General features: G+C 40.5%; 2 protein-coding genes across 5 annotated transcripts in view; one reads left to right on the forward strand and one right to left on the reverse strand.

Moving 5' to 3' along the window:
- orc3 (origin recognition complex subunit 3) overlaps window positions 1-7,447 on the reverse strand; it is a 43,705-nt gene extending 36,258 nt beyond the window's left edge. The window contains exons 1-3 of one of the 2 annotated variants that reach the window (XM_003215532.4): window positions 7,283-7,447; window positions 3,162-3,213; window positions 1,167-1,264 (exon numbers count right to left, since the gene is read on the reverse strand). In XM_003215532.4, the coding sequence (XP_003215580.1) occupies window positions 1,167-1,264; window positions 3,162-3,213; window positions 7,283-7,306 (174 nt within the window). In that variant the 5' untranslated portion in view covers window positions 7,307-7,447. Of the gene's footprint in view, window positions 1-1,166; window positions 1,265-3,161; window positions 3,214-6,852; window positions 6,877-7,282 lie in introns of those variants that run through there. The other variant, XM_062980853.1, reaches the window with a different exon arrangement.
- Window positions 7,448-7,521: 74 nt separating this feature from the next.
- Window positions 7,522-14,505, forward strand: part of rars2 (arginyl-tRNA synthetase 2, mitochondrial) — a 31,860-nt gene continuing 24,876 nt past the window's right edge. The window contains exons 1-6 of one of the 3 annotated variants that reach the window (XM_003215533.3): window positions 7,522-7,677; window positions 8,169-8,242; window positions 11,494-11,599; window positions 12,065-12,148; window positions 12,261-12,358; window positions 14,158-14,213. In XM_003215533.3, coding sequence (XP_003215581.1) covers window positions 7,639-7,677; window positions 8,169-8,242; window positions 11,494-11,599; window positions 12,065-12,148; window positions 12,261-12,358; window positions 14,158-14,213 — 457 coding nt within the window. In that variant the 5' untranslated portion in view covers window positions 7,522-7,638. Of the gene's footprint in view, window positions 7,678-8,168; window positions 8,243-11,493; window positions 11,600-12,064; window positions 12,149-12,260; window positions 12,359-14,157; window positions 14,214-14,505 lie in introns of those variants that run through there. The other 2 variants (XM_016997367.2, XM_062980890.1) reach the window with 2 other exon arrangements.

Below are 14,505 nucleotides of genomic sequence, written 5' to 3' on the forward strand. Positions count from 1 at the left end.
TGGAGCAAACTGTCTACCAGAGGTGGGGAACCCCGGGTCCTTCAGATCTTTTTATGTATTGCTCCATTAGCCTCATCTAACATGAAGGAAGGATTTATGGAGCCTAAAATAAGACATTATGGGGCTTCTAATCCAAGGCAGGGCTTCTTAAACTTTTCACTTTCAAACCCTTTCGATCTGAGAATTTTTTACGTGAACCCAGGTATATGAAATATGTATACAAATCAAGTATCAGCATTTGCAAGGCTTGCTAAACAGGCAGCTTTTTCTTTTTATGAAGTACAGCTGAAGCATCTTCTGCAGTGCCACTGTAAACACAGCACAACACATTTATGTAAATATCTAAAAAGCCACTAGATGGGTTTCAGAAAATTTTTGCTCTTTGTCAAATGTTTCTTGATCCTAACATTGAGTTAAAGAGGACCCAGTTTGGAGTCAGGACTCAAACTTTAAGAAGCAGTGATCTAAGATATATGGAGGGTCAATGTTTCCCCACAACAAGATAATCCAAGAATATAGCACAAATGGGACAAGAACCCACACAGTGGGTTTGAGGGTGATACACTCATCAAGTATCCAGAAGTGACTGGCTTGACCTTGAAGGAGCTGGGGGTGGCGATGGCCGACTGGGAGCTCTGGCATGGGCTGGTCCATGAGGTCATGAAGAGTCGGACGCGACTGAACGAATAAACAACGCACTCATCAAGTATGACCGAGATGTGTAATTGTGTATAATTTTCAATTTTATATGACAAATATGAGTGGCCATTGGATGGCTTGGTGCCCTCAGGACACTAGAATGGTTTAGCTAATGAGATCAATAGAGATACTCGTTTTTGGCAGAAAATGTTTTGCCTTAACTATTATTAAAATCTTGCAAATGGAAAGATGGAAGAACATGTATGAAATGCATAGAGTATATTTTTGCAGGCCTTTCATGTATTTTGATAAAAAGTACTAATGGACAACTGCATCTGCAAACCTCTCTTATATTAACAGCCAAGTTTTGTTCATTTAAAACTACGTTTGGCTTATATATGAATAACTGTTAACACTAGTTGAAACTTAAGTTATATACTGATGGCAGAGAAATTTACTCAAAACACACATAGTCAATGTGCACAAATCAAATGTAACTCACTTGCATGGTCAAAATTAAAACTCACCTCTGTTTCACATTTAATCTCTTTCCATAAGGACTGGCATGTATCAAATCGTAGCCCACTATCCTCAGCATCATTGTTACCTTTACTAAAGTATTCAGCTAGAAAAATAAGAGGAAAATTGATAGTCACAGATAAGAATTGGCAATCAGAGTCATATTTCTCTCAAGGACAGAAATGCAAGAAAAAGTGAAACCATGAGTTTTCTTTGATTTCATTTTTCTGAAGGAGGTCATATTTACTGAGGTACATTTGCTATCAGTAGAAAGCTCAAGAAATAAACATCCACAACAAGCTACTTCAAAGAATAAGATATAAACAGCCTCCTTTATACACGCGATCAGCAGCCTAGACAGTGAAGCAATAAATAGCAACACTAGAAAGAAGATAACATAAAATTGTCTAGAGTGAAAGTTTCTACACAATCATAGCTGCCACTCATTTAAAAATCTCTATGTCATAAAACGGACAAAACAACATAAATCCAGAATAGAATTTGAGTTATGATTAAATCTAGAATGATGAAGATGCATTAGACAAGATTGTAATATCCCCAACTGATTAAAAGACAAATATCACAATATCTCTATTTTCTATTTGCAGGATCTTAGAAAGTGTTATATTACTGTGTTGTTGAAAGCTTTCATGGGTGGAATCACTGGGTCGCTGTGAGTTAACTGGGCTGTATGGCCATGTTCCAGAAGCATTGTCTCCTGATGTTTTGCCCACATCTATATGGCAGGCATCCTCAGAGGTTGTGAAGTCTATTGGAAACTAGGCATGTGAGGTTTATCTATGGAAGGTCCAGGGTGGGAGAAAGAATTCTTGCCTGTTTGAGGACAAGTCTACATAAGGACCCCAAACGCAGCATTGCCCAAACATGAATCAAGGAACATGAAAAGCACTGCAGACTAATTCAACCAGAGAAGTCAGCCATAGCAGAGCACCTGATGAACCAACCTGGACACAGCATATTATTTGAGAACACAGAAATGCTGGACCACTCTCACAACCACCAAGTCAGAATACACAGAGAAGCCATTGAAGCATGTGGACAATTTCAACAAAAAGGAGGAAACCATGAAAATGAACAAAATCTGGCTACCAGTATTTTAAAAACTCTAAAATCAGGACAGTAAGTAAAGAACAACACTCAGAAAACAGGAGAATTCCAGACAGGAAACAATCAGGACCAGCTAATACCTCCCAACAAAGGATTTCTCCAGACAGGAAGAAGCCAGGCTTTGAAGTTGAAAGGCCACTCAATGCTAATCACAGTAGCCAACTGCATCGTTCACACTTGCCTCAAGCAAACAAGAGTTCTTTCTCCCATCCTTTTAATGAATAATGGCAAAGACGACAGGGACTGACTTATGGCTAAAGCACGAGGTTTTTGTGGACAAATGGATCTGACTATTTGTTTTAAAAATGTTATATTGTATTTAATAGTTTTAATTGATTTTATGTACTGTGTAATTTTGATTTTGTGTAGACATCGAATTACTGCCATTGTTGTAAGCTGCCCTGAGTCCCTATGGGTGAGAAGGGTGGGATATAAATGTTGGAAATATAATTAATTAATTAATCAATCAATCCTGGACAGACCTAAATAGACATTCTACAGATATATAAACCTGGACATTCCATGGATATATAAACCTCACTTACTTAGTTTCCAACAAACCTCACAACCTCTGAGGAAGCCTGCCATAGATGTGAGAGAAACGTCAGGAGAGAATACTTCTGGAACATGGCCATACAGCCCAGAAAACTCACAGCAACCCTGATATACAGGGTATTTGAAAAAGAACTCCCTAGCTTTAATGTGTTTTAACTTAAAACTAGGGAGTTCTTTTTCAAACATCCTGTATTACCGACCGTAAAAGAATAATCACAACAGGAGACAAAATAAAGGTGACATTGCAAACTACACAGGCTTAATTTACAATATGAATATCTCAAATTAAATGTGAATCCATTAAATCTATTGCATATTACCTGCTGAAGATATCTTCCTCTTTTTTGAATCTGGCTTGAACACAAAACAGCCCTAAACAGCAAGGATAGAGAGAGAAAACACCAAAAGATTATCATTCCAGATTGAGAGAAACAGATTTAAACACCTATGTTTCTGTAATCCTGAACTGACTGGTTAACTGTTACAGTGGACTTATTTATAATTTAGGAACAAAAATTGTGTTACATAGTGTTAGTGTTATAATACATGGACTGTGCCAGGAAACATTGTTTCCATTCAATTCACTATGGCTAGCCCTGACCTGGGCAAACTTGGGCCTTCCAAGGGTTTTGGACTTCAAATACCAGCGGCTCAGGGGGAAAGGAAAGGGCCTGAGGCTGTTAGAAATTGGGGCAGTTGAAGTCCAAACCCCTGGAGGGTCCAAGTTTGCCCAGGCTAGACTGAAGCCTGTGACTATATCGGAAATGCACTGTTCCCTCTTTCCAATCTCCCTTTGAAGGGTTTTAGAATTGCTCACTGAGATGTTATCAATGCTCTGGAGTTGGTAGTTTTACAAGGTCTTTAGAGACTTTTCTGACAAAGAGTGATGGGGCCTCAAATTACAAAGCCATATAGCACTGAGATATTCTGCCTTGGTCAGACCACACCTGGAATCACACTGTATCCAATTTTGGGCATCACAATTTAAGGGAGATGTTGACAAGCTGGAATGTGTCCAGAGGAGAGTGACTAAAATGATCAAAGGTCTGGAGAACAAGCCCTTTGAGGAGCGGCTTAAAGAGCTGGGCATGTTTATCCTGCAGAAGAGAAGGCTGAGAGGAGATGTGATGAGGGCGATGTATAAAGATGTGAGGGGAAGTCATAGGGAGAAGGGAGCAAGCTTGTTTTCTCCTGCCCTGGAAGCGTTCAATGGCTAATTTGAGAGAGCTGTTCAGCAGTGGAACTCTCTGCCTTGTAGCGTGGTGGAGGCTCCTTCTTTGGAGGCTTTTAAACAGTGGCTGGATGGCCATCTGTCGAGGGTGCTTTGAATGCGATTTTCCTGCTTCCTGGCAGGGGGTTGGACTGGATAGCCAACCTCCTACCAACTCTATCTATATATATAAATGAGTGATGGCATCACGGCGACCAACAAAACAACAAAACTACAGGTCACCCAACCTCAAAATTTGACAACACAACCCATCATCCACACCTCTAGGTTGATACAACAAAAAGAAAAGAAAAAGTCCTAATTAGAGGGAAAATGTTTTTATCCAATTGCTGCCAGTTAGAGGACTAATCTCTGCCCACTTGGTCTCCTAGCAACCAACTCAGCCCAGGGGACAGGCAGATTTAGGGCTAATTTAGGCCTCTTCCACAGATTATCGAATTTGCACTGGATTATATGGCAGTGTAGACACAAGGCCCTTCCACACAGTTATATAACCCATTTGTAATCTTGTATTATTTACTTTGCACTGGATTATCTTGACTCCACACTACCATATAATTCACTTCAGTGTGCATTTTATACAGCTGTGAAGAAGGGGCCTCATATAATCCAGTTCTAAGCAGATAATGTAAGATTATCAATATACAGTAGAGTCTCACTTATTCAACATAAACAGGCCGGCAGGATAAGTGAATATGTTGGATAATAAGAAGGGATTCAGGAAAAGCCCATTAAACATCAAATTAGGTAATCGTTATACAAATTAAGCACCAAAACATCATATTATACAACAAATTGGACAGAAAAAGTAGTTCCATGCGCAGTAATGCTATGTAGTAATTACAGTAGAGTCTCACTTATCCAACACTCGCTTATCCAACATTCTGGATTATCCAACACATTTTTGTAGTCAATGTTTTCAATATATCATGATATTTTGGTGCTAAATTCATAAATACAGTAATTACTACATAGCATTACTGCGTATTGAACTACCTTTTCTGCCAAATTTGTTGTCTAACATGATGTTTTGGTGCTTCATTTGTAAAATCATAACCTAATTTGAAGTTTAATAGGCTTTGCCTTAATGCCTCCTTATTATTTATTTATTTACAGCATTTATATTCCGCCCTTCTCACCCCGAAGGGGACTCAGGGCGGATCACATTACACATATAGGCAAACATTCAATGCCTTTTAACATAGAACAAAGACAAACAAACATAGGCTCTGAGCGGGCCTCGAACTCATGACCTCCTGGTCAGAGTGATTCATTGCAGTGATTGATTGCAGCTGCTCTCCAGCCTGCGCCACAGCCTGAGCCCAACATATCCAACATATTCGCTTGTCCAACATTCTGCCGGCCCGTTTATGTTGGATAAGTGAGACTCTACTGTACTGTATTTACAAATTTACCACTAAAATATCACAATGAATTTAAAACACTGACTATAAAAACATTGATTATGAAAAGGCAGACTGCGTTGGATAATCCAGAACATTGTATAAGCGAATGTTGGATAAGTTAGATTCTACTTTAATATGAAATAATTACCGGGATAGAATAATGCAGAACAGTATAATCTCTAAAACCAAGACCGTAAATAAAGAGCAACACTCTGAAAGCAGGGAAATTGGAAATTCCACAAAGGAAACAATCAGGGCCAGCTAACACCTCCCAAGAAAGGATTCTTCCAGAACGGAAGCTGAGAAGGGAGCGAAGCAGTGTGTATTACCAAAGTCATTATTATTACTATCATTACTACTACTATTATTATTATTATTATTGTGTTGCCGTCAACCGTGAAAATGAATACAATCTGGCTCCAAGTATTCAAAAACACTAATATCAGAATATATTAAAATTAATGTGGTATAATAAAACAGAACAATACAATCTCTAAAATCAGAACACTAAATAAACAACAACACTCTGAAAACGGGAATTCCACACAGGAAACAATCAGGGCCAGCTAACACTTCCCAACAAAGTATTCCCATCATCAAAGTCTGGCAAATCCTGTTTTCTTAGGGCCACAGACATTAGAAGCACATAAAATATTGCAAAGAACACCACTCTGAAAACAAGGGAATTCCAGACAGGAAACAATCAGGGCCAGCTAACACCTCCCAACAGAAAATTCACTCAGGGCGGAAACAGCCAGGCTTTAAAGCTGCAAGGCCATTACATCCTAATCATTTTCCCTAATTGCAGCATTCATACTTGCCTCCAACAGACAAAAAAACAATGAGAAATATTGTATATTCACAACCTTTAGGACATAATATCCCCTGATGGCGCAGCGTGTTAAAGCACTGAGCTGCTGAACTTCTGGACCGAAAGGCCACAGGTTTGAATTGGGGGACCAGAGTGAGCCCTCACTGTTAGCCCCAGCTTCTGCCAACCCAGAAGTTCGAAAACATGCAAATGTGAGTGCATCAATAGGTATTGCTCTGGCGGGAAGGTAACGCCGCTCCATGCAGTCATCCCAACATGACCTTGGAGGAGTCTACGGACAACGCCGACTCTTTGGCTTAGAAATGGAGATGAGCACCAACCCCTAGAGTCAGACATGACTGGACTTAATGTCAGGGGAAAACCTTTACCCTTTACCTTAACTACCACCAATTCCTCAATACTTTATTTCCCACACCACCATACTTCGCCACAGCAACACGTGGCCGGGCACTGCTAGTGATTCTATAAGGCCCCATATACACTGTCATATAAAATTCAGATTATCTGCTTTGAATTGGATTATATGGCAGTGTAGATACAACCTGAGCCATGGCAGTTAAAAGTGGTGTCAAACTGCATTCACTGACTGGAGGTTTATAATTAGAGACTGGATGGCTGGCCATCTGTCGGGAGTGCTCTAACTGTGTGGTTTGGCCTGGATAGCCCTTGGGGTTCCTGTGAGTTTCATTTCCCCGCCCCCTCCCGCGTATGACGTAAAGGCTCCTGTGGCACGTGCCGCAGCTGCCACTCAAGAGATGCTACTATCCACTGCGATGGCAAAAGGCGAAGAAATGGCCTCAGCGATGCGATGTGCGCATGCCCCGGGGAAGGACTGCCCGCGAGGCATCCCTCACTAACCCCCTCCTCGCCGATCAACGCACTTGCACAACGACACAAAACTTACCCCTATCCGCGCGAGGGCTCCTGGAGGGAGGGGGCAGAGCGATCCATCCCCTCCCCTTTTGAACTCACCTTGGAAACGGAGCACGTGCTCATGCTGGCTGCGGCCAAACTTCCCGCGGGGACTCCAGAAGTCCACTACCGTGCAACTTAGACTACAAACAACGCGCATGCGCAATCTCGCTATTTACCCGCGCATCCGTGCTCCTTCTCTTACAAACTTTTCCCCCCTCCACTAATGGTACGGTCCTCCCGAGTCCGTCTCTTTTATTGGTGCTCGTCTTAGAGCAGAGCAATCCAATTGGCGGCGGGGGGAGGAAGGCTCCACCTCAAATGGGTTGGTCTACAGCAGATTGGCCGGGGGGGGGGGGGGGGGAGTTGAAAACAGGAAGAGAAAAAATGTTGGCAATGGTTCTTTAACAAGAGTCATGGCGGCGTGCCGGTTTCGGAGAAGCATAGCAGCTCAGGTATTGATTTCCTCTGCAATTAGTCATGCATTAATCCTTCAATAGCAATAAGTGGTTCCCCCTCCCCTTCTTGTGCACTTGGACTCGCCCGCCCCCTTGCATTGCGGCCCTGTTTCTAGTGCATCTCAATGGAAGGATTAATGCAGTTTGATCTCACTTTAACTGCCATGGCCGATTACTATGGAATTGTAGTTTTATACGGTCTTTAGTTTTCTCTGCCAGTGCTGATGCCTCACCAAACTACAACTCCCAGGATCCCATAGCATGGAGCCATGGCAGTTAAAGTGATATGGAACTGCATTCATTCTACAGTGTAGTAGAGCATAGAGATTGCAGCATTAGCATAAATTCTTCCAAAATGGTGAATTCCAGGATTTAACCTGCTGTTGAAAACACATGATGTTCTGCTTACAATAGTCATAACATTAAAGTATTCTTTGGTTGAATGTTTCCCTTTCAGCTAATTTTGATATTTTTATTTTTAAATCTAGCTTTCGCATGTTCTGGAAGTGCCACCAGAAAACTTGATAAAGTCAATATGCGCTGTTCCGGTGTCAAAAAAAGGGTACACTATTTCTCACAATTTTTTATCTTCTTAAAGTATTTAAAATTAAAATTCATTGTATTGGTAATATTTCCTAGTTGTCATTCATCAATTTCAGAACTATGTTGGAATACATGTCAGTATTTAATAAAAATCTAGTACAAATAATAATAATAATAAATTTTTATTTATACCCCACCACCATTTCCACGAAGACACTCAAAGCAGCTCACAGAAGCACTCCAAGTGCTGCATATAAACAACAATACACATGTATAAATACTATGACATAAGTATAAACAACAGCACATGTAAAATCCCACTAATAAAATTGTAAGAGTATAAAATTATAAAAATTCCTAAAGCATAGTAGAACCTGCAAATAAGTTGGCTATCTGCCATAACAAAATGCAGAGCAGTACAATCGGTGGCTCATCAGCTGACTATAGATTACACAGGGTCAAAGGCTGTCTGAAGAGGCGTGTTTTTAAACTCACCCAAAAGGCTTGGAGGGTGGGGGCTAGTTAATTTTTTTTAGGGAGGGTATTCCAGAGCCAGGGAGCCACCACCGAGAAGGCCCTCCCTTTCGTCCCCATTAACTGTACTTGAGACAGAGGTGGGACCAAGAGAAGGACCTCCCCAGCAGATCTCAGTGGCCAGGCTGGTTCGTAGAAGGAGGTGAGGTCTCGAAGATAAGTTGGACCCAAGGCATATAGGGCTTTATGGGTAATCACCTACACCTCCCCAAAAGTTAGCCCTATTTAACATGAGTACATACTGCAGAGTGAACATGCATAAGGTCATACCACACAACTACTTTTGTGTGCAGTGTTGAGCATGCTTAAGAAATTAAGTGGCTTTGGTATCCATCGCTGTATAGCTTCTGATGTCATAGTCATAGTCTTTTGACCCTTTTCAGGGAATTTGGGAATGTAAGCGATGCCTTCTGTGCTGTTGCACCCAAGCTGCTTTAATTGTCTGTAGCTCTAACATGCTCTAACTTTCTGCCAGCTTGGGGGGTGCTGTATTACCTTCCTGTTTGAGCAAGGAGCCCCACAGAATCAATGCCTACTCTGTTGCGTTCAAGAAATGGTAACAATTTATTAATTGGTCTTGGGCCTATCTCCACCCAGGCACTACCTTGATTTCCCCACAACAAAGTCCATACTTAAACTTTGAGGGTAACTAGTTGTGCTTGAAGTCGCTGCTTGTGGATGATTCTGGAGACGAAGGACAGATGCAAGTTTCCCTTGCACACTTTCTCTAGAAGAGGGGCCTCTGGGGCGCCCATTGCCCAAAGTGATCAGGCCGGAGGTTGAGAGAGCAGGTCCCTCCTATTGATGCCTGGCATCTTGCTGAAGGCGCTGGAAACTCCACAGGCTGTCACTGACCAGTGGTAGTTCAGTATAGCTGCATGAGTTCTCAGAATAGTAGTATTGGCTTGAAATGGCTTGTCGAAGCCTGGATCTCGCTAAGATCACACGTCCTGCTTCCACAATTCCCTGGTAATAATAACCCTAAACTAAAGTTGGGCTGCCTTTCCCCAGGCAAAGGGGTGGGCCAGCTTACTACTCCAAACTAGAAAGGGTTTCCTTACACTCCAACCTCATAAAATTAACAAAAAAATGGCTATTCTCAAGCTGTGGGTTAGATAGTCTAACAAAATGAGCTGGGACTTAGACAGTTCCATCACACCTTCCCTCGTATGTTCTGTTCTGTTCATAGGCTCTCCTGGCATCTTGAAAGAAAGACTCCTTAGTATCTTGTTCATTTGACTAAGCAAATCCCATGACAAATTGTACCTGCTCCACTCTTCTCTGAGTTAGAACTATATCCAGGTGGGAACTATATCCACCCCATGATTCCTCATGAAATTGTATTATCCTTTTTTCATGCCTTAGTGTTCAGTAAGCAATTGTATACATTGGGATTTCCTTCTAGGGCCCTCCATGGGCACACAGATCTGAAGATACTTCTCCCATTTTATACAACTTTGTAATAAAATAGTGTCATTTACATAAAATGGCAAAATCAAGGTGGAATTTTTCTTGGGGAGGGCACGTTTTTGAGTCATAGATGGTTGAACCTGAGGATACAGAATTGGTAGATACAGAGGGTCTTGTTTTGGGAAGTCTGCTGCAAGTTCAGAGGTAAACAGCTGCAGTGTTTTCTGCCCTGAGTCCACATGCTACGCAGATATTCCCAAAATCAACCCCAAAAGACATTGTCCATTTTCTGGTTTAACAAAAATAGGAGGGGATCTTAGTGCTGAATAGTGAAGAGTATTTAAAATGTGACCTGCCATTTCTAGGAACTGTCAGAAGCAATATATTTTGGGAAGAAGGCAGAAAAAAGGGAATCTAGGGGATATGAAGGCTGCTACAAACAGCCCTGGGAGAAGGTACATTTTGACAACCCTATTCTAGATATTGCCCAACAGTTCACAGACAGACTCACTTGCACACTGTGGGTGAACCCATTTTATGGATCCTTCCTTGGATTCCTTGGCTCTGGGCATAAGACGGCATTCTTCCACACTCAGATCCAACTTTTCTGTATGGAATCTCACTACTAGGATTTTGTGGTTAAGGAGCTGCTTATATGCATTGGCTGCTGGCTCCGATGTCCAAAGTGGGAGCTGTTGATCTTGAAGGAGTTACTTCTTTGCCTACAGCTCCCCAAATACCTCAGCACTAACAATACTGGCTAAGACCTGGGAGAAATAGTCCATGAGACTAATTTTTCTATTATGTATAGATATATTGCCAGACTACCACACTGGATGCAAAGCTTTGCAGTTTCAAAATCTTCTGAGAATGAGGTTGTTTCAGATCTTTCCAACCAGGAGAGAGAGCTGAGAGGAGACATGATAGCCATGTATACATATGTGAGGGAAAGTCATAGGGAGAAGAGAGCAAGCTTGTTTTCTGCTGCTTTGGAGACTAGGGTGCAGAACAAACTACAGGAAAGGAGATTCCACCTGAACATCAGGAAGAACTTTCTCACTGTGAGAGCTGTTCAACAGTGGAACTCTCTGCCTCAGAGTGTGGTGGAGGCTCCTTCCTTGGAGGCTTTAAAGCAGAGGCTAGATGGCCATCTGTCGGGGGTGCTTTGAATGTGATTTTCCTGCTTCTTGGCAGGATGGCCCATGAGGTCTCTTCCAATTTTACGATTCTAAGATCCATTTAATGTTTAAAAAACTAATCTCATAAGTCATTGAAAAGAATTGAGGAGATTGACACTTATACCTTTTCTCACTTACTCCCTTTTAGGCAGGAAACTGATTTCCAGCTCTTTGTGAGTTCTGTGCTAGATGCCAACTCCATTGATAATTCAAGGAGAGACATTCAGCTTGAAGCCCAGAATATGGCAAAGAAGGTATATGTAAAGCTACTGAATTTGATAGTCAAATTAATAGTAATGAAAAGCACAATAGTAAGGAAAGTACAACACACACCTGTTTAAATGCCATTGCCCACCAAGTTGTCATCTGTCGAAAGCTCACCTAACTAAAGCACACTTTTTCTCCTGAACAGAAAAGGTGCAGGCCTAGCTTGCCATTGAAAAGATCCTCAGTATCTTTCTTCATTATTAATGGCATACAAGGTTGGCTATCTTCATCTATCAGCAAATGTGAAATGCCATAGAAAGTCCTTCTGAACTCTCAGAGCATGATTAAAATCTTCTTGTATGTGAGAACCAGCTGCACTCTGTGTAATTCAGAATCATTGCTTCTCTCAACATATATTATAGTTTCCCAAAACTGACAGATGTGGAGTGTATAGATTTTGCTGCTCTTTTATGGCATAATCCATTTGTCTGTGTGTTTTATCTTTATTATAGTTAAAATGTGATGGAGTAGTGAGCAGAATTGGCACAGGAGATGGAACAGTGAACTTTACAATAAATCGAGAGTTGTTGGCAAAGGTAAGAATCTATCTTTCACGTGTTTCAAAAAGTGAAAATGTAGCAGTTTGATGTAATATTGTATTTCTGTCTTCTAACTTAGTACCTATATTTGCTATATTTGTTTCCTAAGACAGTGTTGCAGCAAGTATTTGACGATGGCCCTCAGTATGGACTAAAGAGTGAACTTTTCTCAGATTTGCCCAAAAGAAATATTATAATTGAGTTTAGGTGAGTATATTGGCCAAGTTAGTATGAGTCATATTACTAAAATGCCTTCAATGTCATCGGAGTCTGTGGGCTAGTAAGCAAGTATCTTTGAACTACATTCATCATAGATTCAATTAGCTTATTTGGGGTTAAGTTTTATTTTTGTTATCCATTTTACTGTGTACTTTAACTGAGTTCATACTGCTTATACACACACACACACACACACACACACACACACACACACGGACTATTCCAACACATCTTCCACAGGAGCATGCATCCTTCACTTTTTCCGTTTTTGTTAAAGTTGTGGTGGTGGCATGCCTTGAGGTCATTTTCAACTTACAGCAACGCTAAGGTAAACCTGTCAAAAGGTTTTCTTTATAAAATTTATTTGTGGTAGGGATTCCTTTATCTCCTTCTGAGGCCAAGACAGCGTAACTTGGCCACGGTCGGTTAGTGGGTTTCCATGCTGAGTAGGAATTCTGTTATGACCCATCCCTTTATACATTTTAACCAGTGGATTACAAGAAAGAACCATGTGAAAGAACCACTGCTGTGGTTTTTTAAAGCATTGGATATGTTTTTATGAATTTAAACTTTAATTTCTTTACTACCATTGATGTTTAATTCTGTTTGAATTTTATATATTTGTAGATTTTAAACTGTATTGAAATGTTTTTAATATAAGCTGCTTTGAGTCTCCTTCTAGAGAGAAAAAGCAGGGTAAACACAAACATCATAATAACATTATGTAACAAAATTTGAAAAAAATAAGTTCTTAGTTTGAAAGTGTTATTTCCTGTTTAATTATGTGGCACTTACTTTGGAAAGAGTTGTTCTACTCCAGAAACTTTGTTTTTGTGGCTGCAACAAACTAGGTTGAATTGTTTGAGACTCTATGAGATATTCATTGAAAAACTACAGCCAAATGTGCTGTAGGATATCCTGCAAAAACAAAGTTTTTGCCATTTAATATACTTTTTCAGTGTTTTGTGATAGAACCAATTAGGAAATTATTTTTATAACCCAGGAACAAAAACTATGTTAAATAATGTAATAATGGGGCCTCTGGTGGCACAGTGTGTTAAAGCGCTGAGCTGCTGAACTTGCAGACCAAAAGATCCCAGGTTCAAATCCCAGGAGCGGAATGAGCGCCCGCTGTTAGCCCCAGCTCCTGCCAACCTAGCAGTTCGAAAACATGTCAATGTGAGTAGATCAATAGGTACCGCTCTGGCAGAAAGGTAATGGTGCTCCATGTAGTCATGCTGACCACATAACCTTGGAGGTGTCTACAGACAATGCCAGCTCTTCGGCTTAGAAATGGAGATGAGCACCAACCCCCAGAGTCAGTCACGACTGGACTTAACGTCAGGGGAAATGTAATAATAATCATTAACAACAACATCATTATACATGCCCAGGAAATGTGCTTGTAACTCATCTCAAGTGAACTGTGAATCAGCACATAAATATCTGAAAAATATTTCATCACAAAATACTTTTAGTAGAAAAGTATTCGATTTTCAAAGGACATTGCTTATGCTTCCATTGGGGAATGGATGAGCTCTCCCAGCATCCAAATTATTATTTTTGCTTTGTATTGCTTTTACATTTTCATGGGTTTTACATCCCAATCGTGTTTTCCTTTACACTCTGTATGACACAAGATTTGTGTGGAAATGCATCTGTTTGGGTGTAGTGGTTTAATATTTCTGTGTATGTAAATGACTGCCTTCCTCTCTTGTGTGTTTTTTTAATTTTAGATTAGGGAAATAACCTGAACTAAAAATAGTAACTCTCAATATTTTTTGCAGTTCGCCAAACATTGCAAAGAAGTTTCATGTAGGCCACTTGCGTTCTACAATAATAGGTAAGGTATAATTGAAATGGAGTCTAAAAAGAAGGAAATAACATACTGTTTATGCTTTAAACTAGAGTAGAGAAAGTGTAGCTTATAGGATGGATGGACTTTTCAAAGCCAGTTTTGAGGCCCACACTTTTTGTTTTCAATGTATCTTTGTCATATTAACAATAACTTACTGATAAACAACCACATTATGATTCTGGGTCCTGGAAAGAGAGAATGTTTATTTCTTCAGATGCAGTAGCTCCAAAACACAATTTAGAGTTTAAAGATTTGCTGCAGAACCTTTTTGCGTGCT

Source organism: Anolis carolinensis, chromosome 1, assembly GCF_035594765.1.
Source record: "Anolis carolinensis isolate JA03-04 chromosome 1, rAnoCar3.1.pri, whole genome shotgun sequence".
Taxonomy (NCBI): domain Eukaryota; kingdom Metazoa; phylum Chordata; class Lepidosauria; order Squamata; family Dactyloidae; genus Anolis; species Anolis carolinensis.